This window comes from Capsaspora owczarzaki (assembly GCF_000151315.2).
Source record: "Capsaspora owczarzaki ATCC 30864 unplaced genomic scaffold supercont2.6, whole genome shotgun sequence".
NCBI classification, from domain to species: domain Eukaryota; class Filasterea; order Ministeriida; family Capsasporidae; genus Capsaspora; species Capsaspora owczarzaki.
The window spans coordinates 1,174,539-1,197,894 of record NW_011887297.1 but is presented as its reverse complement, the minus strand read 5'-3'; the positions used below and the strand labels follow the sequence as shown (position 1 = coordinate 1,197,894).

The following is a 23,356-nucleotide window of genomic DNA, read 5'->3' as shown; positions in this document are numbered from 1 at the left end:
TTTGATTGTTTGTCCGGTTTTGTTTTGTGAAATGTTTTGTGTGTGCGTGTGTGTGTGTGTGTGTGTGTGTGTTGAGAATTTTTTTTGTTGTTTTGCGCTTTCAAGAAGTTATGAATAAATAGTTTATAAATAGTTTATTGAACTCGACCTCACACTCACGCGACGTACGTTTGAGAATATTGACCCTCGGTCATGCTCTCAATTGGCGCTCGGCAAACTGGACAGCTCAAGTGGAGCTCGATCAACCGCTTTGCACACGACACACAAACACAGGCGTGGTGGCAAGGATTGAGCTTGGCGGTCGTCGGCGCCTCGGCACAGACAAGACACTCGCGGGCTCGCTCGCCCTCGACATCTGGCTCTGAATCAGGATCTTCGCCCATCAGCCGCCGCAGAATTACACCAAAGGAGGGCCGATCGACTCGAGACTCAAGACAGTCCAATGCAAGATGGCCCATGTCATTGGCGGACTCGGCATCTGCCGCGTCCCACGAGATGGCGGCGTCGAGAATATCGTTCATCACTCGCTTTCGCTTGAACACTCTGCGTACATCAGCCGTCAGGTCCATGTTGGGAGCTCTGGCTGTCAGTATCTCGAGCAGAATGATTCCGTAAGAGTACACGTCGGTTTTGACGGACACTTTGCCCTCGGTCTGATACTCGGGACACATGTAGCCCTTCGTTCCTTGCACAGTCTCCGTCCGAATGTAGTTGTGCGCGTCGTAATTGAGCGGCGCAACGCGGTTGAGACCGAAATCAGCAACTTTGGCAACCCACTCAGCGTCCAATAGCACATTGGCCGTTTTGAGATCTAGATGGAATAGCGGCTGACGATAAGCGGTTTGTACATAGTCCATTGCCCGAGCCACATCGCGCGCAATGCGGTGTCGTTGCGGCCAAGTCAGTGCAGGGCTGCCGGATTTGCGGTCGAGGCGATCGCGAACAGACCCATTGATCATCAACTCATACGCAAGGCAGCGCTCAGTGCCTTCCTCGGCATAGCACAAGAGCGTGACAATGTTTGGATGTCGAAACCGCGACAAGGCCTCAAGCTCGGCCTGGAATTGCTGAGTCCCTTGGTTGGATTGGTTCGCCAGGCGCTTGACAGCAACTTGTTGCGACCAGACACCAGCGTACACTTTGCCGAAACCACCGCTACCGAGCGCGTTGTTGTCTGCAAACTGGCTGGTCGCATTGGACAGATCTTTGAGCGGAATTTTGGGGATTGCTACACCCATGGCAGGTGAAGTTGACTCGGCAGCAGTAGGACCACGGGCTGGCGAGGCGGTTAAAGGGGCGGTTAAAGGGGCGGTTAAAGGGGCAGTTACAGGGACGGCGGCAGGAGCACGCGCGGCGGCTTGTACTTGAGCTTGTGCTTGAGCTTGTACTTGAGCTTGCGCCTGCTCGAGTTCGGTGCTCTTGCGAGCGAGCTCCGCTCGAAGAGCTGTGAGATCCGTGTGTGCCTTCTGCGATGCAGTATGAAGACGGCCTATTTCACCGCGAGCTCCCTGGAGTTCCGCATTGGTGGCAGCTTGTCGGGCTTCGGCAGCTTGCACTTGTTCCGCAAGCAATCGCAGCTTTTCCTCGTTGTTGCGAACCTTGCTCATCTGAAACTCGAGTACCTCATTCTTGGTCTTGATCTCCTCCAACTCGAGCTCTTTCGTCTTGAGATCTTTCTCGGCAGTATCACGTTTGATGCGCGCCTTCTCGAGCTTCTTGGGCCATGCGCTCATCTGCCGGTTGAGTTTGGAGATTTCCTCTTGCTGCACCACAACATCGGCAAGAATCCTCTCGGTAAATGTGCTCGACGCGGCCAGAGCGGATTCGAGCTCAAAGAACAGCGAGCGAAACTCCATGTGGTCTGTCATCATTTGTGTCTCGTAGCTGCGCAGACGATCCAGAAGAGTGGTGATGGGTGGGGGCGTGTCTTGCTTGTCAACCCTATTGAGCAGTGAAACGGTGAAAAGTGAGTGACGCGAAAAAAAGGAAATTTCACCAACCCAAAAAGACTCGAAACCGAAAAACATTCATCATAAGAATCAATAAATAAAAATTGAGCGTACAGGACAGACTTGAGCTGGTCAAACTTTTCCGTGCACCTCGCGGGCAATCTGTTCTCGGACAGGCTGAATTCGACACAAATCACAGATGAGCCAGTCGGAAAACAGCCGCCGCAACTCGCCTGCAACAGATGCAGCCATGTCACTTACTCGAGCTTGAATTGCGTGCTCAGAGGTTTCAGAGCGAGGAGTATTGCGTCACCACCCAATTCGCCAATCCGATTGCCCTTCAGCCTGTGTCAAAAGTCAACAAAAAAAGTGAGAGGAGACTTCAAAACACACACCGAGAAACAACCTGCGCGTCGATCATTGAACTTCTCACCTGAGCTCCATTTGATCAAACTTGCGAGTGGTGGCTGTAAGTGTGCTCGCGATGGCCTGGGCTCCAGCATCACCAATCCAATTATGGTTCAGACTAGTGAAAGCGAGTCAGTCAAACGATTTGAAGAATACGTCGGTTGACAAAGCAAGGACGAACGCTACCTCAATTCTTGCAAAGCAGACCCCTCGAGGAGCTTGCAAAGATGACCCATTCCATCGTTGCCAATGTTGTTGGAATCCAAGCTGACGATGTGTGTGGCACGAGACGGACAGCAAATGAGCAACAACGACTCTGCAAGACAAAATTGGAGGGGGGATAGGTATGAGAAGTCCACTTACTTTAAGCTGACAAGATTCAGATGCAGCTTGCTATCGACCAAATTTTCGACCAAAAGTCTAGCACCGATATCTGCGAGGGTGTTGTTCTTCAAACTGGCTCATAGACATTCACAGGTTAGGCGATGAACAAAAACGGGCAAAGGAAGTAAAAAAAAAAAACGTAACGCAAGTCTGCTCGAATCGGCGTACTTCATTTTTGTGATCGTCCCGTTCGTCACGATAGCCCGCGAGATGGCTTCCATGGCAAGTTCGGCAATCTTCTTGCTCTCCAAACTGCGCAACAATAGAAACGAAACATGAGTACCAGCGGTTGAGAAACAAACCACAATCTGGAGACATTTCGACCTACTTTAATGAACCGCTGGTGGCTTTGCCGACGATGGAAACGATACTAGGCTCGGACTGGACGACGCTGAAAACGGAAAAGAAACGAGTCAAAGTTGTTGAGTCAAAGTTTTCGATGACGACCCCTCCTCGGCTTCCAATGACGCAAACAAAAGCCAGTCTAGGACTTTGCTCACCTTGCGCTTTTCTGGTGATCCAAGCTGCACAAACAGAAAGCAAAAACAGCAGGAAGACCAGATGGCACACTGAGTGAGAAATCCGTCTTTTCACGACACACAAGCCCGGACGTAGAAGACTTACCGAATGGTGCACTTTTTCTTATCGCTGGGCGCCTTGAACTTTTTTACAACGTCGGACGGGATTTCATTCTCACCCAGACTATCGCGAAGGAATGACAACGGCCAAGTTAGGTTGTGCGATTCATGATCAGCCAGCTGGCTGCGCGTTGCGAAAACGGCAGAACAAACTCACTCCAACTCGGTCAGACTTTCGTTTTCTTTGAGTGCGGCAGCAATTTTCTCGGCACCAGCCTTCCCAATGTTGTTTTGCTCCAGCCTATCGATCGAATCAAACAAAGCGCACAGGTAAGCGTTTAGCCCGAGTGCAAGCCGGCTATTGTAAACGAGTCACTGACGCTAAACGAGTCAAGGTCTTGTTCTTGGTGAGCGCCGTGGCAATCGCAATCGCGCCCGGATCACCAATGCCATTCGTGTGCAAGCTGCCGTGTCAACGAGAGAAATGAAGCAAAATCAAGTTCGTTTTTGCCTGATCGAGAAGCAACAAGCCGCCACCGCCAAAAACACGAGCAAGCAAGACACTTACTAGAGCTCAGTCATGGACGTGTTGACTGCCAGCGCCTCGGCGATCGCCAGCGCTCCTGCATCACCGATACTATTTTCATGGAGACTGCAACGTGCGGGGACAGGTTAGTACAAGTAGCGCCGAGCACGAGCAGAAAACGAAGCGGCATAAACGATAGGGTGTGACGTACGACAATCCTGTCAAACTGGAGTTGGTTTGGAGAGCAAGTGCGAGGGCTCTCGCTCCAACTTCGCCAATCTTATTGTTGGCCAAACTGCACCGAACAGACCGGAGATCAAGGTTGAGAACGATGGCGACAAGGCGCGTTGCCACAACCTCCGTACGAAGAAGAACCTTACTACAACTGAGTCAGCGTCTTGTTGTTTTTAAGGGCAAGGGCCATTGCGATAGCACCTTCATCACCAATGTGGTTCTCAAACAACCTAAATCATGTGCACATCGGGCGCAATGTGAGCTCTAGACTGGCAACAAACCATCCAACAATGTCAAAACGCGGGCAGAGAGAGATCGTACGCAAGAATGGCCAAGCGGGAAGATTCGGTGCCAAGCACCGTGGCAAGCTCGTTTGCGCCAACAGGGCCAATGTCATTGTTGTACAAGCTGAGAAAGAGGACAGGTTAGTTTCCAGTTTGTGGCAAAAGCAACAAGCACAGGAAAACGAAAACGAAAACGAAACGACAACACGATGCGCGTCAACGTATGGTTTTGCCTGAGAGCTGCAGCGATTGATTGTGCGCCTATATCGCCGATAGCATTGCGCCCCATGCTGTAGAGATGCAATGAGTACACGGAAACAAGCGAGTGAAAAAAATGAACATGACTTACCCGAGCGCTACCAGCGTCGTGTTCACTTTGAGTTCCTCTGCAATCACGTGTGCACCTTTGGGACCCATTTCTTGATCGCGAAATCTAGCAGCACGAGCAGCAGTAAAAGTTAGTAATGCAGACGCGATGAGCAGAGAGAACATGCATTCAGAGTGACTTGCTCAATGCCACCGCGCGCGCCCTTGATCTTTTTGGCTAGGGACTCGCCGGTCTTCTTGTTGCCACTCATGGTAGAATCTGATCCAAGGTTCAGCGGATGTGAGGTGAGCAATAGCATTCGAAGCATTGGCGATGATGTCCGCATGGTATTCGTACGTCCCCAGTCGCCCCCGCCCCCACCCCGTCTTCCGCCACAGGTGCAGTGCTTTCAGAGTATTCCATGCTTGCAGATCCAGATCGCGCAGCTCGGTCGCGGCAGGCTGACGCTGATCCAGCGACTCCATCGTTTTTAGGACTGGCTTTGGCGTTTCAAAAAAAACTGTGAACGGCTCAAGTTTGCTGTGCTCGTCTGGCCCGCGCTGCCGCCACGATGCGCGTGTCCAGATGCTTGAAACAATCGCAATCCACATGCCAAGGCGGCTTGCGGGGGACTTTAGCCGCTCTGTACTTTGACACGGAAGCATGACTCGACGTACTCTGTTACTCTGAAAAGACAGCCAAGCTATGGAACAAACGACTGAGTAAACAACCATCTGTCCAGCTATTATAAATTTCTCAGACTCCGAAAATAACACAACACAGCAAAACACAACAAACACAAACACGACCCTGGGCTCTTCGGGGGCTTCGGGAGGGGAAAAAAACAAAAAACAAAAACAGTTGAGATCAACAAACTGCAACGGTTCGACCTACGCCGAGATCCCCAGGGAGTCCAGGTGATAGCGATGTTTGGAGTACTCCATGTGCTGTCATTGTACAGCTTAAGATGGTGCGGTGTTTGGATTGGTCTAGTTCCTTGTTTTTTATTGCCAACGAAGCAGTCTTTTTACACACAGCTAAACACCAGAATGTGTAAGTTTCCATTACTCACCGCGCCGTATGGAGCGCCGTTAGGAAAAAAGTACTCGGAAACCTCGCCAAATAGAGATAAAATCAGTATCCAACGCAGCCAAAAACCCGTTGGCTGTGTAGCCGACCAAAACCCCCCGCATTTTCACACGTCAGTCTTGCTTGGTTTCCGCCAAATCGCGTGATCCTAATCAAGCAGGACGGGAGACACACAGCCATTAACGGGGGAGAGGGGATGAAGATGAAGCAGCCAAACTCAACAGAACCGCAAACCGTTATTGTTGTGGATCACTTCCATCCCCCCTCCTTCCCATGCATGCTTCAGCTTTCCTTTGCTAGTGGTGTTTGGCAGGGGGAGGGGGTTTGTGCTTGTGTAGTGCTTGGAGTGAGACAGTGATGGAATCGTGGGATAAAGCGCGGATACTGGCTCAATTGAACCACAACACCGCAAAGGCCCTCAGCCACACTACACGACGACGACGACGCTGACTGATCAGCACTCACTGAACAATAACAACCAACAACAAAAAGCTCATGTTCTAATGCGATGGCTTTTTTTGTTTCTTTGTCTGCGGGGGGGGGTGTTGAACAGCGTCGCCATTCCCATCGGATAACGCGGGCAGCGGCCCCAGTCGCCCGACCTTCTTGGACGACCAGCGCTGCGGCAGCTGCGGCAAGATCATCCAAGGCGAGTTTGTCAAGCTCGGCAAGAAGGCCTTCCACGAAACCTGCGTCAAGTGCGCCAAGTGCACAAAGCAGCTCACAATGAGCGAAGCATTCGTCAAGGTACTGAAACAAAAGATCAGAATGGATGGCTGTGAGTTTGAGTTTGGATTTGCAACTCACTCGCAACTGCCTCGCCACGCTCATAGAAAGACAAGGCATTCTGCGAAGAGTGCAAAAATAGCGCAAAAGGCGGCTGCGTGATTGCTTGAAGAGTGACTCTGTGCTGTTTACTGTACTTTGGCTTTTGTGAAGACGAAAATCCGAATGATATCAAAGACGATCGCAGTGGAGAGATCAAGCGATGGACATCTAGCAACAGTGTATTGATGTCTGCATTTTGCCATCATCTGGGGCGAGGAACAGACTCGCACAGGAAAACAGCTTTCCGAATCACCACAGCTGGGCGCGGGGAAGGTTGTAGGCCAGTGCCGCAACAGCAATACCGGCAACAAGACCCGCTGGCATGAACTTGCCAGTGCGAAGCGCGCGAGTGCCCATCGTGCCAGCGAGAAGAAGCGAAGCGCCTTGTTGCGGCAACAAAAAAGCCAAAAACGACAAGATCAGCAAGTCGGTGAGCAATTCAAAGGCAACAACAACAACCACCGATACAGTCAACCCTGGCGGATGCTGGTATCGTGGTGAAGGCTCCAGCTACTTGATCACAATCATCGCAGCTGAAAGCGCTGGTGACGTTGAACCAAGGACTCAGAAGAGATTGGCCTCGTTTGACAATCACTGTTACCTGCTGCAATCTGGTGTCCGAGCACAGGGTTGCCATGCGCAATGAGGTATCTGTCCATACCATAGCGTAATGCATTGGGAAGTGAGTTGCAATACATACACAACGAGTTCAAGATTGAACAACAGAACCAACTTCCGAACCCCCCCCCCCAGCGCTCAAACTCTAAGGGCGATCTCGAACATGGCTCTGCTCATGCAAGTCATCGAGAGTCGTCCAAAGTGGGGGGTTCCGATCGATAGGACGACTCGCTCAAACCTACTGCTTACTTACCCCGAGTACGCGTAGATGGCGCCAAAGCTAACGCCGGCAATCAGCGACGGGGCCGAGCGCGACTTGGCAAAGCCAGCAATGCCGCCGATTGCGACGAGCGCGCCAACAGCCGTGTTGATGACGGCGGGATCGTGAGGCGAGACTTGCATGGTCGTTGTTGGAGTTGAGTGACTTTGAAGAATGACTGCGTTTCTCAGAAATGGGATGCCGGGTAGTCAATTTGAGATGTCAATATTGTACAGTAGTACTCTAACTAACTCACTGTACAGTGTGCTCTGAGATTGAAGACGCAAGCACTTTGAATTGACTTTGGATCAATGTGAAACGCATTGCAACTCGTTCACCGAATCCCTTCCATTCGTGAATAGATGCAAACCAGTCCCTTTTTGTTTTCAATTCAAACTTTTGACTTAATCTCACAACATGCCAGCAAAGGCGTTCAGTGCAAAGCAAAAGAAAAAGCAGCTGCAGGACAAGCGCGCGCGCAAGCGTGAAGCTGGCGGCGGCGACGATGATGACAACGACAGCAACACCAATGACAACTACAACGACATCCATCACAACATTGACAGTGCTGCGAACGGCAGTGACGGCAGTGCTGGGCACGACGATCCGGACGCCGCTGATGCTCAAGTGGCCCAGAACGACAGCCACGAGGACGAAGGTCGGTCGCCCGTTGTTTTGCCTGCGTTTTCGTGTGCATGATTGATGTGGTTGTTTGGGATGACGGGTGGCTGGCTGGAACGAAACAGCGCAAGTCGTATTGTGTCATCATCGATGCTCACTTTTTGTAACTCCACTCTGAGCAGACAACCAGGCGTCGACAACAGCGCGCGCCTCAAGCAGCATTGGCAACCGTAGCAGACATGCACATCACGCACATGGACCGGCGCGCGGTGGCAAAGGGCAAGCCCAGCGACGTAGCGGTACCAACGCGGCGGATGCTAAAGTGTCATCATCGTCAGCCACTCTCGCACGAGGCGATCGCAGGCGAGCTGCAGGAAACGCGGCTGGCGTTATAGATCTGGATGCAGGCGCTTCAACTTCGGCCAGTGCTGGCGGCGACGCTGCCAACTCGGTGCGAGTGAATCGGTTGAATGCGCAACCAGTCTCCAAGTCGCTCCGGAGCTCGCTCTATGATCCCAATCGGTACGTTTGTGTCCTGGGGTTTCGATGATGATTGTGCATGTTGGCGTCTGTTGAGGCATGTCGAGATTTGCGGTGAATCTGCGATTTTCCAACACAACAACACTCAAACTTGCACTGCTTTGTCGTGTGACGGCGTCTCCAGCTACAACTTGCATTTCGAAAAGGAGAGCAAAGCCGAGATTGAGAGGCGAAAGGCCGTTTCGCGAGAGCCACTCAAGCCAAAGCCCGTGGTAAGAGAATTGGCGCCATTTTGTTTGTTCACACGCACATCTTTGGAAAACGACTTTGATCCGTCAATCCTAATTTCTCCCAACAGACTGATCTTGAAGTGGATCTGGACGACATCTACAAGCCTGGCAGCTTGATTGACATGCCGAAACGCCCCGCCTGGGACTACACGCACACCGAGTCCAAAGCCGATCTGCTGCGCCGCGAGGAAGTGCGCTTCCGTCAGTACCTCGAGGCGATCTACGCCAAGTATTCTGTGGACGAGCTGAGCTACTTTGAGCACAACATCGAGACGTGGCGCCAGCTCTGGCGCGTGATTGAGATTTCAGACATTATCCTGCTGATTACCGACATTCGCCACCCCGCCTTCCACATGCCACCCTCGCTGTACCAGCACGTGGTCAAGGAGCAAGGCAAGCACTTAGTACTCGTGCTGAACAAGATTGATCTTGTTTCCCCCGTTGTCACCTCCGCCTGGATCAAGTACTTTCGCGAAAAGTTTCCCGAGCTCCACATTGCGGCCTTTTCGTCCTATCCCGAGTGGGCAGTCCAGGACATTCGTGATGGTATGGCGGAATTTTCTCTGGTCGATGTGATGGTGCTGGTTGTTGTGAGTGTTACTCATCGTGTTTGGGTGGCCGACGACCACAAACAGTCTTCCGCAAAAAACGGGCAAGGATTGGCAAGAAGCGCATGCGCGCGATCGGCGTGGAGCAAGTGCTTGGTGCATGCGCTCACTTGGCCATCAACAAGAGCGCGGGACAGATTGACTGGACGCAGCAGCTAAAGTCGGCGGGTGTCGACCCAGCTGCTGCGCTTGCAGCGGCCTCTGGCGCGGATGCGTTTGCAAACCTCAAGCTTGCCGACAATGACGACGAGTCCAACGGAGACCAAGACAACGATAACGAGCTGGAGGATGACGACAATAGCGACTCTGATGGTGAATTGGATGAGCTTGCGCTGGGTGTCGTGGACGACGATGAGCGGACTGTTCACAAGGATTTGGTGACGATTGGGTTTGTTGGTATGTGGCGTGAAACTATCTGTCTCTCTCTTTGTATGCTGTTGCTATTTTTTTTGCTAACAACGTGCATTTTGCTCGCTTGCTTCTAGGCTACCCCAACGTCGGCAAATCCTCGTTGATCAACGCAATCATGGGCAAAAAGGTCGTGAGCGCTTCCCGCACGCCTGGCCACACCAAACACTTCCAGACCATCTTTCTCACTCCGCAAGTCCGGCTGTGCGACTGTCCTGGTCTTGTGTTCCCGTCATTGGTTCCGAAGCAAGTGCAGGTTTGTGATTCGAGTTGTTGGGTTGGGTTGGGTTGGGGGGTTGGTTTGACCCAGCCTTGTCAGAGTTGTTGCTGAGTTGACCTGTTTGCGCAGATTCTGGCTTCCATCTATCCGATCGCTCAAGTCAGCGAACCCTACACCGTCATCAAGTTTTTGGCCGAACGCGTCGACCTGATCCGCCTGCTTGATTTGCAGCAGCATCCCGACCCCGACGAGAATGCCAAGCCCAACCCCGTGTGGTCTGCGTGGGATATCTGCGAAGGTAGAGGCTGCTTTGCTTTTTGCGACAGGTGTGATGTGCTGCATGGTTTGAAACTCATGGGATGATGAAATTGTTGTTTTGCTCTTGTTTGATACCCCCAGCTTGGGCCGAGAAGCGCGGATACCGCACGGCAAAGGCTGCGCGACTCGATGTGTACAGGGGTGCCAACAGCTTGCTGCGCTTGGCTGTGGATGGTCGAATCGTCCTTTCCATGAAACCGCCAGGCTTCTACGCGCAGCACAAAGACCAGATTGAGCGCGAAGGTCTTGCCCCGATGCCAGTCAAGTTTAGCACATTTGCGTCCAAGGAGCATGAAAAGCGAGTGCAGGAGCAGATCCGAGATCACAGGGCAGCCGAGAGTGAAGAGGGCGACGACAGCGAAGAAGACAGCGACGGTTCCAGCAACGAGGACACTGATGACGAGCCAGCCGCAAGTACTACCAAGGCATCACGAGCTGCGCCCAAAGTCTCGAATGCTTTTGCATTGCTTTCCGATGAGATGGATTGAAAGCGTTCTTCTTCCAACCCAATTTGAACGGACATGTTGTCGCAATGATAATTTGGTTTTAATAACAAATACAAACAACGTCTTGATATTACATTGGCCCAGAGATGTTGTGCGTGAGCGAGTACTGGCGTCTTCGTTTACACCTTTGCATATCTGTCGAGTTGGGATCAAAAAAATGAGTCCTCGCCAGCCTCCAAGCAGACAATCAACTTTAAGACACGGGTGGAACATACACGGGAGAATCAGGATCCAGCTCGGGATTGCGGCACTTTTTCAACTTCTTGTCCACACGTTTGAGCTTGCTAGAGTCAATCTCGGTCGCTTTCATCTGAATCAAGGTTTTTGCTCGCTCCAGCGACTCTGTCAGCTGAGTAGTCTGCTCGGGTTTATCGGCAGCCTGTAGGTTGGCAGAAATGTAACTGCCAGGGCGGGTTTAGGGGCAAGCAAACAGAAAAGAGAAACAAAAAAAAAAAAGTCAGTATCCGAGTGCAACTCAAAGTCGCACTGCCACACTCCAACCACCTCACCTTGTAAGATCAATGCCGTGGTTGGCACAGGCGATGCAAAGTGCGGCCAACGCGAGTTGCGATGGCGGAGCGAGGAAACACGCGTCTGTCATGAAACTCTGGTCAATCAACGCCTTGGCATCGCGGTACGCAGCCTCCAGCTCTGCTGTTTGGGAAACGGCGCCTCGCGCTCGGACGTCGTAGAAAAAACCACGCAGCGAGCGCATGGGATGAAATACGACGAGATGAAAGTGTAGCCGCTGCACCAGAATGATTTCGAGCTGCAGAATTAGTGCGGAATCGCTTTCGCTGAGCTCAAGGTTGGTCACAAATGCGCTTAGATCAATGTTGATTTCCTCGGTCTTGCAAGCCATATAGAAGCAAGTCAAGCTGTCGAGCAAGACATGTGTGAACATTTTGTGAGGAAACTGAGGGAGACCCTTGGACTGCAGAGGCTTAAAATCCCAACGATGGATGAAGGATGAAAGGCTTACATGATGTGCTTGGGATGATAGTCCATCACAGACGTTGTGAGATAGAATCGCTTCAAGTATGCGATTGCAGCGAATCAACAACACGAGTGAGAAGCGCATCATCACCGCGGCACATTGCGTGCCACTCGTGCTGCGCGAGCATTGCTGCAGCACACCTAACAATACGCCCAATCACACAACACAACAACACGACGATCAAACTACCTTGACTGCCAGTGGAAACGGAAACGCCGGGACGACGGCCTCAGCAAGCTGCTGCAGATAGAATGCCAGGTACAGCTGCTCGTCCTCGCTTGTGAGGTACTTGCCATCGTCGTTTGTGCCGTGTGTCGCATGGATCTGTCGATCGGAGTGGTGCGGTGATCCAGCAGCAGCAGCGCGTGTGAGTTTTGTCAGGCTCGATCTCGACAGTCTCGTCCCGCATCGACGTTACCCGTGTCAAGCGGTCGACTGCCTCTTGGTTGATGCTGCTTCGCAACCGCGCGAGGTCGTCTTGGCTCGAGAACAGCCAGAACGAGTGCTGCGTCGATTCGTGAAACGCCATCCAAAACAGCACACAGAAGACTGGCTTGTCTCAGTTGCTCGGAATTCTCAGACAAAGCCTGCAAAAAATGCAACTGTAAAATTCAGGATCATGACCGTGGGTTGTCAATTGTGGCTGAGTGAGTGAGTGAGCCAATGTCAATCCACAGCAGCTGCTCACAGTGGATTGATTCTTGTCTCGCTGCTCTTGAATGGCCGTTTCTTTTGAATTGTTCCTATCATCCACTCTATATTTTTTTTTCTTTTTCTTTTACTTGTCTCTATCATAATAATCATGGGCGCTCCTGCGGCTGGTTCAAGTCGTCGCTGCTGCGTGTGCACTCGCAAGCGGCTCGCCATCTGGATGGGCGCGCTTGGCGCTCTTCTCCTCGCTGTCGGCATTGCCATCGACCCTGCCGTCAACTGGCTTGTCAAGATGGAAGTCAAAGACGTGAGTTTTCCGTCGTACTTGTAGCAGTGGTGGTCGAAGTGGTCGAAGTGGTCGAAGTGAAGTGGGGCTTGTGACTGGCTGACAGCTGCTGCTCCAATCCCCTTCCACCTCTCTCTCCCCTCCCTTCCGCTTCCCTTCCCTTCCCGTCCCTTCACTTCTCACTCTCATCGTCGTCCATCCGCTGCACTCGCTCTGTCGCTCGCTTCGGTGGCTGCTCCTCTTTCGCTCTTTGTATTTTTATTTTATTTTATTTTTTTTTTTAACTTTCGGTTGATTCTTTTTTATTCAAATAGCCGATCATTGCCTCAGTTTGTCCGGTCGCTTTTTTGATGGCGGGTTTTGTGTTTGGTCGTCCGTCTCGTTTCAATCAATCATTGCATTCATGTGAACAACAAGAAGGAGAGTTTGTTTAGTTGCTTGCATTGAGAGCTGAGAGCTGAGCGCTGAGAGAGAGAGAGAGAGAGAGACGGACAAAGTGTGGCTTGCACATTAGCAAAACCGTGGTGCTGCCGGGAGCCATATGCCGGTCCACCCCGCTGTCGGCTCGGCGTCGGCATGTCACTAGTATTGACCTCAAGGGTCAAAGGGACGGCAATTTCGTAGTGCTTGAAAAGAGAGAGAGACCGGCTTTTGCAATGCTCAAACATACACTGAAAACACAAAACCAAAACAACAATCTCAGGGTCAGATGATGATCGGTCACCCACCACCACCACCACCATGTCGAATCTAACATTCAAAATGTGTGGAGCGGATGTTGATGATCATCCAAAAACTGTGAGCATGTAGTCTAACTTTGAATTTTTGGATGCGACACACAGTCCGTCATGCTCACAAGCACCTCGTCGGCGCTCTACGACCAATGGCAAAACCCTTCCATTCCAATCTACATGACCTTCTTCATGTTCAACGTGGAAAATCCCGAAGAAGTCTTTGACCACGGCTCTCCGCCGTTTGTGCGCGAAATGGGTCCCTATGTCTACAAGTAAGAAATCCCTTTGACTTGACGATAGCTTCGTGTGGCTCAGGCCTCTGTACTCACTTGCTCTCTCCAATATCCAATCATTCAAAGTGAACTGCGCATCAAGGTCAACGTGACGTGGAACGCCAATCAGACCGTCTTGACCTACCGCCAACATCAAACGTACATTTTCAACCAGGAAATGTCGGGCACGAACACGGAAGACGATCAAATCACGACAATCAACTTTGGCCTTTGCGTACGTCTGCTCTGCTCCTTTGGCTACGTTTGTCTGGAAGACTGCTGATTGCCCCTCTGTCTCAACACTCACCGTGTCTGATTTTGTCGCTCTGCAGGGTCTTGTGGGCTTGCTCTACACCAAGGGCCTGGCCGTGAAGATGGCCATCGACGGTCTTCTCCAGGCCTTCCCGAAGGAAAAGTACTTTATGACTCGTCCCGTCCGCGAAATTCTCTGGGGCTACAAGGATCCCCTGATGTCCGCCTTGCACTTGGTGGACAACACCATCGACCCCATCATCGCTTTGCAGCAGAACGACTCTGCTCCCGACTGGCAGTTTGACTCGAAGATTCTCACTGGCAAGGAAGACATCAACCAGGTGGTCCGGTACATTCAGTGGGATGGCTTCACTGAGCTTCCCTACTGGGGCTCCAAGTATGCCAACATGATCAACGGCACGGACGCGTCGCAGTTTGCCCCAGACGTGCAAGATGATTTCATTGCAGCCGTTTTCGTCGACTCTATTTACCGGTATGCGCTGATGAGCTTTGACAGAGTTCTGTTTTGCTTATGTTGTTCCTCTTTACCTCCACGATGACACTCGAGTCTTCTCTCTCACACACTCACTCACTCCTGCTTCATCTTCTTCTTTCGCATCCTGCCACCCATAGCTCTGCATACCTTCTCTACCACTCAGACGTGAGTGTGGAGGGAATCCGACTCAAGCGCTTCACCATCGACCCGATGCTGCTCGCAAATTCTACAGTCAACCCCGACAACGCCGCCTTCTACGACTTTGGCCCATCTGGTGTGTTGAACATGAGCACGGCGGCGGGTGCTCCTGTCTTTGCTTCCAAGCCGCACTTTTTGGACGGCGATGAAATTTACCGAACCAATGTCCTCGGTTTGCACCCCGTCCGCGAGTGGCACGACACCAACCTTGACATTGAGCCAATCACGGGCGCGCTGATGCAGGCAGCCAAGCGTCTGCAGCTGAACATGGAGATTCGCAACGACCCCTACATTTTCCGCACGGGCAAAACCCCGTACGCGATGCTCCCCATCTTTTACGGCAACGAGAGTGTTTGCATCACGGCCGATCTTGCCGGCCAGTTCAAAGACCAAGTGTACACGCCGCTTATCGCCTCGACCGCTGTTCACTGGAGCGGCATTGCACTTGGCTCGATCATGCTTCTTGTCTGCATCGTTCTCGTCGCACTCCTCGTTCGAGAGCGTCGTTCTGGCCTTGACCTTTCTGCATACAATGTCAACCAAGGGGAAGACTCGGCTCTCCTAGGCAAAGGACAAACCTGGGAGTAGTCTGCTCCGCTGTGCGTGTTGCTTGCTTGATTTTGTTGGCATCTCACTCTGCCGACTTGATGTCTGCTCCTGCTCGCGTTTGCTTTTGTTTTGTGCTTTCTGTCGCGTGTGCTCGCGTATGTGTTTTGATTTGATATTCCTTCATAAAACGGTTATTTCATGAAAAAAAACAAAGGACTGCAAGTCACGGGAAATGTTTTGATTTTACTTTACAACAGAGCACGCATCAGCAAGCGACAGAGCGCGGAAAGGAACTGCGCGGTCACGAAACGCTACTCCCATTTACACAAATCCCCTGCTGCCAAAGAACGAGATGGCAAAGGACAAAGAGAACGGCACTGCACTGCATCAGAAATTACGAGAGTGACACCGCATACATCGGAGAGTACGTTTCACGGCGGCGACGATAAGTCAGGACAATCGCACCACCAATGACCGTGCCGACAAGGAGGGTCGAGACTGCGATTCCAGCGACGGCGCCCATGCCAAATCCATGGCTCGGGCGGCCAGAGGTGCGGCTTGCTTGAGCAACGAGATTGTTCATAACGTCACGACGACGCGCGTCAATCGGCGGCTCGTCCACAGGTTCAGATTCAACTGGCGATCCGCTGGGCTCGACAACAGCAGAAGAGCTGGCGGGGGCAACAGATGCGGAAGCACTGACGATGGCCGACGAAGCGTTGCTGCCACCACACTCCAGTGGACGGAACACGGCGTTGGGAATGAGGGCTGTCGTTGAGAGGCCGAAAAAGTCGTAGTAGCGGTGCACAGTGTATGAGCGCTTGTCCGAGGTGGGAAGGATGCCGTTGTCAGAGCACAAGCCGCCGCCAGCACCAGAGTCGCAGAGTGCAAGCTGGGAAACCTCCAGGCGAACGGGAACGTAGACGGGCGCGTCGTCGCCAGTGTTGGACTGCAAGAAGTAGAATCCAAACCAAAGATTCGATGCTTCATCATACCCGAGCCAGTACTGAGAGGTTCGGCCAAACAGGGTGCGCTCGCCGACAAGCGATGCGTTGACGAGGTCAAGACGGCCGAAGGGCAGCACCAATTCCTGGAGCATTTCGTCAGGAGTGAGGTCGTTGCCCGCCGAGAACTCGACAGTGCTTGTTTGGTTGGCCACCTGGTCAGGCGTGAGGAAAGGGTTGAGAGACGCGGGCAAGTCCTCCGAGTTGCACACATCGGCCGAGTTGCCCTGGCTGGGCTCGAGCGTGTTGAGCTGGTTTGATGTGCCCCAGATGATCTTGGCGACACTGAGCTCGAGGTTGTCGTAGAACGAAAAGCGAAGAGCGTCCGAATCATCGTCATACCACGTCTGAATCAACGAGGCGGCGGGGGTCACAGTGTCAATCATGGAAATGAACGAGATGAACGAGGGCGCCAGCTCGGGGTACACGGTCGTGTTCGAGGAGGCTGATGAAGACGAAAGAACGGCCTTGCATTTGGCAAACTCTGGCAGGGCCAATTCGGAGCCAACAACGTCGCCGCTGATCGAGAAGATGTCGAAGATCCAGTTGTTGACGATCAGACCCGACGTGGTGGCATCATTGATTTCATCCGAGTTCCAGTTGAAGGCGCCAGTCGAGGACGAATCGCCGCTGCTGTCCGTGCTCATCTCGAGCAGCTGGAAGCGCACGGGCGGCGAGTCAACAGCCACATTGCTGGATGTAAAGGTCCAATCGGCGATGGCAAAGTCCATGATGAGCAAGTACTGACGAGCCTTGATCGTGGGAGTAGCGATTGGTTGCTCTGGCTCCGCAGAAGCAGAAGGCTGGACAACTGCCGACGAGGGCTCGGTGTCGTTAGAGGGCGGCGATGCAGTCTCAACCACGGGAACATCAAACGAGGCAAACCACGAGTTGCAGGCAATGTCGCGAACGAGGCGCTGGCCATTGTACGTGAGGTTGAGCTGGTTGCCAATCAGGTACAGATCAATCAGACCGTGGATGGTGAGCGGGGACGAGCTGAGCAGACGCTTGGCATAGTTGGAGCTGGTGAGCGCCTCGGGCAGGCCAAACACGTTGTCCGTCTTCTCGTTCACCAGCTCAATCGACGTGTCGGACGAGTCGGTCTCGTTGCAGCCGTACGAAGGGTCAATGGTGAAGGTCAGGTTGCGCGAGAAGGCCACGGCAAAGATGGACTGGTCGGCAAAGCCAGCGTTGGTCTTGACAATCCAGCCGTTCTCGGTCAGGTTGAAGCTCGATGTCTCGGTCGTCTCGGTGACAAACTTCCACGCCTCCCAGGTCAAAACAGACTCGGTGGAGCCGACCTTGGTGACAAGCACCTGGGCGTTGGCGGTCTCGGGGAAGACGGGTGCGGCAACCGACGAGCTGTCGCTCGAAGAGTCCAGCGGGCAGAAGGCAAGCAGACCAAGGTCGAGCGACGGGTTGGTGACCCCAGTGTCAGTGAGCGGGAAGAAAAAGTTGTACCACTGCGTGAACGTGGTCGAGTCGGCGGTGGCATTGGCGCTGTCAAAGTCGCACGTCTCGTTTCGGCTCGCGCACAGAATGCCGTTCAGCTCGACCGCAGCAAGCCACTTGTCCGAGTTGTCGCTGTTAAACCAAGTCCAGTCGCTGTCCGGAGCGTAGATGGTTGCGTCGTAGGCAACGCCCGCCTTCTGGATGTTGGCGACCGTGAAGACGTTGCACGAGATGCCGCGGAAGATTCGGGTTTCTGAGCAACCAAGGCACGCGGATTTTCAGAGTTGAGACCAACAAACAACGAGCACCAACATTGTCGAATTCGTGCCATGACAGCGCCGCACAGCCACTCACCATTGAACTCGGCAGAGCTCAAGTCGTGGTTGTTCACGAGATCGCGGTAGCCAAAGAAGAACTGACGCTTGGGGCCGGTGTAGTCGGCAAAGGCTGCGGCGTCTGGAATGAACGCCACAGGCTGGTCCTCGGTCGACTCGAGCACCTGGCAGCCTTGGGTCGCCGAGAGCATGGTCAGCTTGTCCTATGGATGGGTTCGAAGCAGTTGTAGTTGAGCATGTTGCAACCAACAGCAACAACCCGAAAGTCAAAGTAAAATAAAAAATACAAAAAAAAAAAAAAAAAAAGCAAGAGCGATGTGAAAACACAAAAAAAAAAACAAAAGTAGGAACTGTGCGTTGTTTTCCAAAACAATGCACGCCCCCGAGGTGCCCCCCACATTCGCCAACTCGAAAACACAACGCACATGGGGCGAAACAGCAAAACTGTACCTTGGATTGAATCAGGGCTTTGAGGCCATTGTCGGGACCGACAGCGCGAACAAGAGTCATGGGCGAATCGGTGCCGTCAAAGTTGGTCGGAATTGTGTGTTCTTCCATGAAGATGGATTGCTGATTGGCATCGAGCTCGGTGGAAATGCGCTCATTTTGTGAGAAATCGGGCAACTGGAGCGTCTGGGCAGACGCCAGCACCAAGCACGCAGCGAGCACGACAATCGTAGCACGCATTCTGCTCCGAACAAAACAAAACAAAAACCGTTGTGAGCGAAGGGTGTTTGTTCCTGGTGTACTGCTGCGCACAACCACGCCCCTCCCCCTCGAGCGAGATTTTGAAACACAAAGGGAGAGGCATGCCGTTGGGAGGAGGAAACTCTCATGCTCAAGCCGGGCGGGAGGAAGGGCTTGCAACCGGAAACACAAACACATAAGAAACCACACACAAACCAACAAATCAATCGCATGCACAGATAGCCGTCAAGCAGCCCCGAATGGGCTAGAACTTAATCATTACATTGTGGAATGAGCCGTCCGAAAGCGGACCGAAGGGCTTAAAAACGCGATGGGGAGCGGCGTTGTTTCTCGTGGCGTTTATGTTTGTTGTTGTTGTGCGCTGCGCCATCGCGTATGCCCTCATAAAGAAAAAATGGCGAATCACAGCATCCATGACGAAACATTCGCCACTAGCGCACGTGGTGATGTTCACAAATCTCGCTCTATGCAATGTGGCTGAGGCAAAACAAATCGGCGATCGCTGCAAGATCCATGCTCAATCTGCTGTACATTGGATGACATGCAATTCACAAACACAACGTCACAAAGCGGACAGATGCAATTCTCAAGTGGCGATTTATACGGTTGCCACTGCATTCAGGGTTGTGCGCAGCGCAGCAAAGCGGACATGGCGCATGCGGCGACGAACTGCGCGGAACATGGTGCCAGCAGCGACAGCAAGCAGCGCAACGCAGGCCACCGACAGGATCACGGCTGACGGATTGTTGCCTTCGCTGTGTTGCTCTGCTTGCTCTTTCCACGGCTCTTCATCACGTAGCGCGCGGCGACGGTTTTCGACGCTGTCGGTTGGGCTCAGCACGGGCTCTTCAACAAAGTGACTCGACCTAGGCGGCTCTGTCGGAATGGGAGTATTGCTGGAGTAAGCGGATGACGAACTGGAAACAACAGGAGTGCGAGAGGAAGACAGGCTTGACGACTGGACGGAAGACGAGCGAGACACTGTGGACGAAATGTTGCGCGACGAACTTGGTGTCGCGGTGCGGCTCGTATTGTACCTGGAAGTTGCATTGTAAGTCGGCGTCGCTGTGCGGCTCGTGTTGTAGCTGTAGGTCGAGTTGTGAGTTGGCGTCGCTGTGCGGCTCGTGTTGTACCGGGAAGTTGCATTGTACGTTGGCGTTGCAGTGCGACTCGTGTTGTAACTGTATGAGGTGTTGTAAGTCGGTGTCGCTGTTCGGCTCGTGTTGTAGCTGTACGAGGTATTGTACGTTGGCGTCGCGGTGCGGCTCGTGTTGTAACTGTAAGAAGTGTTGTACGTTGGTGTTGCAGTGCGGCTCGTGTTGTAGCTGTAGGTCGAGTTGTAAGTCGGCGTTGCAGTGCGGCTCGTGTTGTAGCTGTAAGAAGTGTTATACGTTGGCGTTGCCGTGCGGCTCGTGTTGTAGCTGTACGAAGTATTGTAAGTCGGCGTTGCAGTGCGGCTCGTGTTGTAACTGTACGAGGTATTGTAAGTCGGCGTTGCAGTGCGGCTCGTGTTGTAACTGTACGAAGTGTTGTACGTTGGCGTTGCCGTGCGACTCGTGTTGTAACTGTACGAGGTGTTGTAAGTCGGCGTCGCCGTGCGGCTCGAATTGTAACTGTACGTCGAGGACGAGTACGAAGAGTAGGACGGAGTGGGAGCGTAGCTGGAGCTGCGAACGCCTGGATAAGATGGATTGGGAGACACGCACGGCAGGTTGAAGTCTTGCGCTTGGAGCGCTTGCGCCGGAGGAGTGACATGGATGAAATCGTACGTGCGGAAGATGGTGTAGTTGCGATTGCCGTTCCCCGACAGGAAGCCGCTGGTAGAGCATTGGCCCGTGCCGTTCGCGCTGTTCTGGGAACAAGTGGTAAACTGGAACACTTCAAGGCGGAAGGGAGTGTAGCTCGTGTTGGTCGTTGCGTTGCCGGTTGTGACGATAAAGTAGAAGCCAAACCAAAGATTGGTGGTCGACACGTAGCCCAACCAGTACTGGGTCACAACGCCAGCGACTGTGCGGTTGTCGATGAAGGATGCATTCACGAGATCGAGGCGGCCAAACATGAGAACAATGTCCTGGGTCAAGTCCTCAACGGAAGGATCGCTGGTCGAGTTGAAAATCAGGTCGCTCTGCTGCGCCTGCAAGGTCTCGCGCCGGTTGACGCTGCTCGATTTGTAGTCTGGCTCGAACGGATCGAGATAACTCGGCAGCTTGGCTGCGACGCACGGCGACTCTGGCTTGTAGTGCTCGTAGCTGCCTTTGCAGTTGCACTCGCCATTGCCCTTGATGACGACCACGGTGTTGATGGTGGTTGTCTGGTACACGGTAATGGTGCAGGACTGCACAATCTTCGAGTAGGTCGTCTTGCAGAACTTTTGGTAGCCCGAGACCTGGTCGTGCACGTTAATGTAGCACTCAAACTCTGGCTTGATCGGAGGGGGCACGTCGGGGTAGTTCGGGTAGGTGGGATACGTTGGGCAAACTGGGCATGGGCAGGTCGGGCACTCTGGCTTGACAGGTGGCGCGATGGCCTTGCACATGTCGTACACCACGTCTGTGCACACAGGGTAAAACCCACCAGTGATGGAGAAGATGTCGTAGATCCAGTAGTTGGCAATCAAGCCGGCCTTCGTGGCCTTTTCGTAGCAGTCGTCCTCCCACAGAATGGAGATATCAAACGTCGGCAGCGCTGTCGGCAGGTCAATCAACTGGAAGCGAACGGGGGTCGACTGGAGCTGAACGCTGCTTTCGGTAAAGTCCCACTCGTCGATGGCAAAGTCCATGGTCAGAATGTAGCGATGAGTGGGAACAACCTTGTTCTGCAACACGGGCGTGTCAAACCAGGCAAACCAGGAGTGGCACTTGATGCCACGCACGACGTGCTGCCCGTTGTAGGTCAAGGTCAGCTGATTGGCAATAATGTAAAAGTCAATCAAGCCGTGGATAACGATAGGGTCGCTGGACAGCAAGATCTGGCTGTAGATCGAGTCCATGATGGCAGGAGGCAGCTGGAACAAGTTGTCCGGCTTGGGATTGAGCAGGGCCACAGACTTGTCGCTAATATCGGTGAGCTTGCACAGGTAGGTCGAATCCAGCTCAAAGATCAGATTGCGCGTGAAGGCGACGGCATAAATGCTCTGGTCAAAGAATCCTGCGTTGGACTTGACCACCCAGCTGTTTTCCGCAGGCAACCCGTTCATGGGCGTCGGACTCACAAAGTCCCAGCCTTCGTACGTCAAGTTGGATTGCTGCAGCCCATAGTTGGTAACAAGAACTTCGGCGGTGACGGTCGGAGCAAACACGGGATACGGCACCGTCGGGACGACAGGGTCGGGACAACCGCAGGATGTGAACAAGGGGCACGACGCCAGCAGCCCGAGATCGAGAGACGTATCAGTGTCGGCAGTGTCTTGGATGGGGAAGAAGTAGTTGTACCACTGCTGGAAAGGAACGAGTCCAGCATCGCTGACGGAACACGGAACAGCCACATCGGGGCAGATGACTCCCACAAAGTGAACAGCAGCAATCCATGCGCCCGGGGCGCTGGCATACCAGATCCAAGGGTCCACAGGCACGTAAATGAAAGCGTCATAGGACGATCCGGCCTTCTGAATGTTGGACACCTTGAACATGTTGCAATTGATGCCTCGGAAGTTTTGTGGACCTACAGAACCAACAAGAGAGAAGAAAAAAGGCACAGACGGGCGTGGTTGGTACATCTGCATCACATCATCAGCAGGCTTTCCGCAATCAAAAGTTGCACGTACTATCAAAGACTGCAGTGCTAAAGTCGTTGTTGGCGAAGAGGTCGCGCAAACCAAAGTAGTACTTGCGCTTCGGGCCCGTGAAGCCGGGGAAGGCCGAGTCCAGAGGAATGTAGGCAATCGGGTCTGGGCCGAGCGTAGAGCATCCCGAGGCGCTCGAGTACATGGTAAATTCAGTCTATCCGGAGCAGTAACATGAGGTAAGTTGAGCGCCCCATAGGTGTACAACCTCCACACTCCGTACTTCCAGCACTTACATTGCTTTGGATCAGGGCTTTAATGCTCGTGCTGGCACTCAGAACGCTGACCAGCGTCATTGGGTTTGGGCTCAAGTCATAGTTGTAAGTCACGGTGCGCTCGCGAATGAAAATGGTCTGTTGCTCGTCTGGGAGGTCGAGCTCGGTCGAAATACGAGAGTTGGAGGTGAAGGCTGGCAGCACCAGCGTCTGCGCTGACGCAACGGCCAACAAGCAACTAGCCAGCAGCAGCAAGAGAAGAGCGCGCATGCGTAACAAAGAAAAGGACACAGAAAGTGAGGGGTTAAAGGGGTCAAAAATGTAGACTGCCATTCCTAACTTGGCAAGCGATTCGAATTTAAAGCGAGGAGAACGCGGAAGCATGGAAACGCCATAGCTTATCGACGTGTGATGTTCAAAACAAAGAGCCACACCCATCAAACGTCACCAAAAGCGCGCTGCTTTAGGAAGGTCGACTTTCGCATGGCGCAAAAGAACAACGCTGGGATTT

At 52.9% G+C, this 23,356-nt stretch overlaps 8 protein-coding genes across 9 annotated transcripts; 3 read left to right on the top strand and 5 right to left on the bottom strand.

The window, feature by feature from the left end:
• Nucleotides 1-119: 119 nt before the first annotated feature.
• On the bottom strand, nt 120-5,155 carry CAOG_04351 (protein kinase; the record flags this gene model as incomplete). The annotated part of the gene is made up of 19 exons (XM_004348129.2): nt 120-1,941; nt 2,064-2,126; nt 2,211-2,294; nt 2,383-2,475; nt 2,544-2,624; nt 2,721-2,813; nt 2,910-2,993; nt 3,070-3,132; nt 3,242-3,265; nt 3,366-3,443; nt 3,537-3,620; nt 3,700-3,783; nt 3,888-3,971; nt 4,057-4,140; nt 4,226-4,309; nt 4,401-4,487; nt 4,713-4,796; nt 4,884-4,949; nt 5,067-5,155. The coding sequence occupies 19 exons, from the start codon at nt 5,153-5,155 to the stop codon at nt 156-158; spliced, it is 3,195 nt and encodes a 1,064-aa protein (XP_004348179.2). The 3' UTR covers nt 120-155.
• A 546-nt stretch (nt 5,156-5,701) lies between these two features.
• Nucleotides 5,702-6,726, top strand: CAOG_04350 (hypothetical protein). Its single transcript, XM_004348128.2, has 3 exons — nt 5,702-5,723; nt 6,313-6,506; nt 6,593-6,726. Exons 1-3 carry the CDS (start codon nt 5,720-5,722, stop codon nt 6,653-6,655), a joined length of 261 nt encoding a protein of 86 aa, XP_004348178.2. The 5' UTR covers nt 5,702-5,719; the 3' UTR covers nt 6,656-6,726.
• Nucleotides 6,727-6,748: 22 nt separating this feature from the next.
• CAOG_04349 (hypothetical protein) lies at nt 6,749-7,638 on the bottom strand. The gene is made up of 3 exons (XM_004348127.2): nt 7,459-7,638; nt 7,189-7,238; nt 6,749-6,970 (listed from the first exon to the last, which is right to left on the bottom strand). The coding sequence occupies exons 1-3, from the start codon at nt 7,605-7,607 to the stop codon at nt 6,837-6,839; spliced, it is 333 nt and encodes a 110-aa protein (XP_004348177.1). The 5' UTR covers nt 7,608-7,638; the 3' UTR covers nt 6,749-6,836.
• Nucleotides 7,639-7,848: 210 nt separating this feature from the next.
• Nucleotides 7,849-10,996, top strand: CAOG_04348 (HSR1 protein). Its single transcript, XM_004348126.2, has 8 exons — nt 7,849-8,122; nt 8,268-8,607; nt 8,750-8,837; nt 8,924-9,401; nt 9,491-9,859; nt 9,949-10,127; nt 10,221-10,389; nt 10,491-10,996. The coding sequence occupies exons 1-8, from the start codon at nt 7,882-7,884 to the stop codon at nt 10,895-10,897; spliced, it is 2,271 nt and encodes a 756-aa protein (XP_004348176.2). The 5' UTR covers nt 7,849-7,881; the 3' UTR covers nt 10,898-10,996.
• Nucleotides 10,997-11,034: 38 nt separating this feature from the next.
• CAOG_04347 (hypothetical protein) lies at nt 11,035-12,441 on the bottom strand (the record flags this gene model as incomplete). Its single annotated transcript, XM_004348125.2, has 6 exons — nt 11,035-11,050; nt 11,131-11,316; nt 11,425-11,793; nt 11,898-11,947; nt 12,102-12,236; nt 12,331-12,441. The coding sequence occupies 6 exons, from the start codon at nt 12,439-12,441 to the stop codon at nt 11,035-11,037; spliced, it is 867 nt and encodes a 288-aa protein (XP_004348175.2).
• A 231-nt stretch (nt 12,442-12,672) lies between these two features.
• On the top strand, nt 12,673-15,564 carry CAOG_04346 (hypothetical protein). Its single transcript, XM_004348124.2, has 5 exons — nt 12,673-12,870; nt 13,692-13,855; nt 13,943-14,090; nt 14,188-14,600; nt 14,741-15,564. Exons 1-5 carry the CDS (start codon nt 12,715-12,717, stop codon nt 15,387-15,389), a joined length of 1,530 nt encoding a protein of 509 aa, XP_004348174.1. The 5' UTR covers nt 12,673-12,714; the 3' UTR covers nt 15,390-15,564.
• On the bottom strand, nt 15,562-19,109 carry CAOG_04345 (the record flags this gene model as incomplete). Of its 2 annotated transcripts, none has more annotated exons than XM_004348123.2 (4): nt 19,045-19,109; nt 18,592-18,829; nt 18,161-18,344; nt 15,562-18,059 (listed from the first exon to the last, which is right to left on the bottom strand). In XM_004348123.2, exons 2-4 carry the CDS (start codon nt 18,826-18,828, stop codon nt 15,745-15,747), a joined length of 2,736 nt encoding a protein of 911 aa, XP_004348173.1. In that variant the 5' UTR covers nt 18,829; nt 19,045-19,109. The 2 variants fall into 2 exon arrangements, with proteins under 2 accessions (XP_004348173.1, XP_011270374.1); XM_011272072.1 differs by lacking the exon at nt 19,045-19,109 and adding an exon at nt 18,955-18,976 and having other exon boundaries at nt 15,745-18,059.
• Nucleotides 19,110-19,327: 218 nt separating this feature from the next.
• Nucleotides 19,328-23,155, bottom strand: CAOG_04344 (hypothetical protein). Its single transcript, XM_004348122.2, has 3 exons — nt 22,867-23,155; nt 22,613-22,787; nt 19,328-22,509 (listed from the first exon to the last, which is right to left on the bottom strand). Exons 1-3 carry the CDS (start codon nt 23,113-23,115, stop codon nt 19,448-19,450), a joined length of 3,486 nt encoding a protein of 1,161 aa, XP_004348172.1. The 5' UTR covers nt 23,116-23,155; the 3' UTR covers nt 19,328-19,447.
• Between the last annotated feature and the right edge of the window lie 201 nt (nt 23,156-23,356).

Coding starts and splice junctions, on each gene's coding strand:
- CAOG_04350 (XM_004348128.2), top strand. Junction 6,507..6,592: donor TGAGCGAAGCATTCGTCAAG/GTACTGAAACAA, acceptor CCACGCTCATAG/AAAGACAAGGCATTCTGCGA.
- CAOG_04349 (XM_004348127.2), bottom strand. CDS start 7,607: ATGCAAGTCTCGCCTCACGATCCCGCCGTCATCAACACGGCTGTTGGC. Junction 7,239..7,458: donor GCCATCTACGCGTACTCGGG/GTAAGTAAGCAG, acceptor TGGTATGGACAG/ATACCTCATTGCGCATGGCA. Junction 6,971..7,188: donor CGGACACCAGATTGCAGCAG/GTAACAGTGATT, acceptor TGCCGCAACAAG/GCGCTTCGCTTCTTCTCGCT.
- CAOG_04348 (XM_004348126.2), top strand. CDS start 7,882: ATGCCAGCAAAGGCGTTCAGTGCAAAGCAAAAGAAAAAGCAGCTGCAG. Junction 8,123..8,267: donor CGACAGCCACGAGGACGAAG/GTCGGTCGCCCG, acceptor CACTCTGAGCAG/ACAACCAGGCGTCGACAACA. Junction 8,838..8,923: donor CACTCAAGCCAAAGCCCGTG/GTAAGAGAATTG, acceptor TTCTCCCAACAG/ACTGATCTTGAAGTGGATCT.
- CAOG_04346 (XM_004348124.2), top strand. CDS start 12,715: ATGGGCGCTCCTGCGGCTGGTTCAAGTCGTCGCTGCTGCGTGTGCACT. Junction 14,091..14,187: donor CAATCAACTTTGGCCTTTGC/GTACGTCTGCTC, acceptor GTCGCTCTGCAG/GGTCTTGTGGGCTTGCTCTA. Junction 14,601..14,740: donor TTCGTCGACTCTATTTACCG/GTATGCGCTGAT, acceptor TGCCACCCATAG/CTCTGCATACCTTCTCTACC.
- CAOG_04344 (XM_004348122.2), bottom strand. CDS start 23,115: ATGCGCGCTCTTCTCTTGCTGCTGCTGGCTAGTTGCTTGTTGGCCGTT. Junction 22,788..22,866: donor AAGCCCTGATCCAAAGCAAT/GTAAGTGCTGGA, acceptor TGCTCCGGATAG/ACTGAATTTACCATGTACTC. Junction 22,510..22,612: donor TAGCACTGCAGTCTTTGATA/GTACGTGCAACT, acceptor TTGGTTCTGTAG/GTCCACAAAACTTCCGAGGC.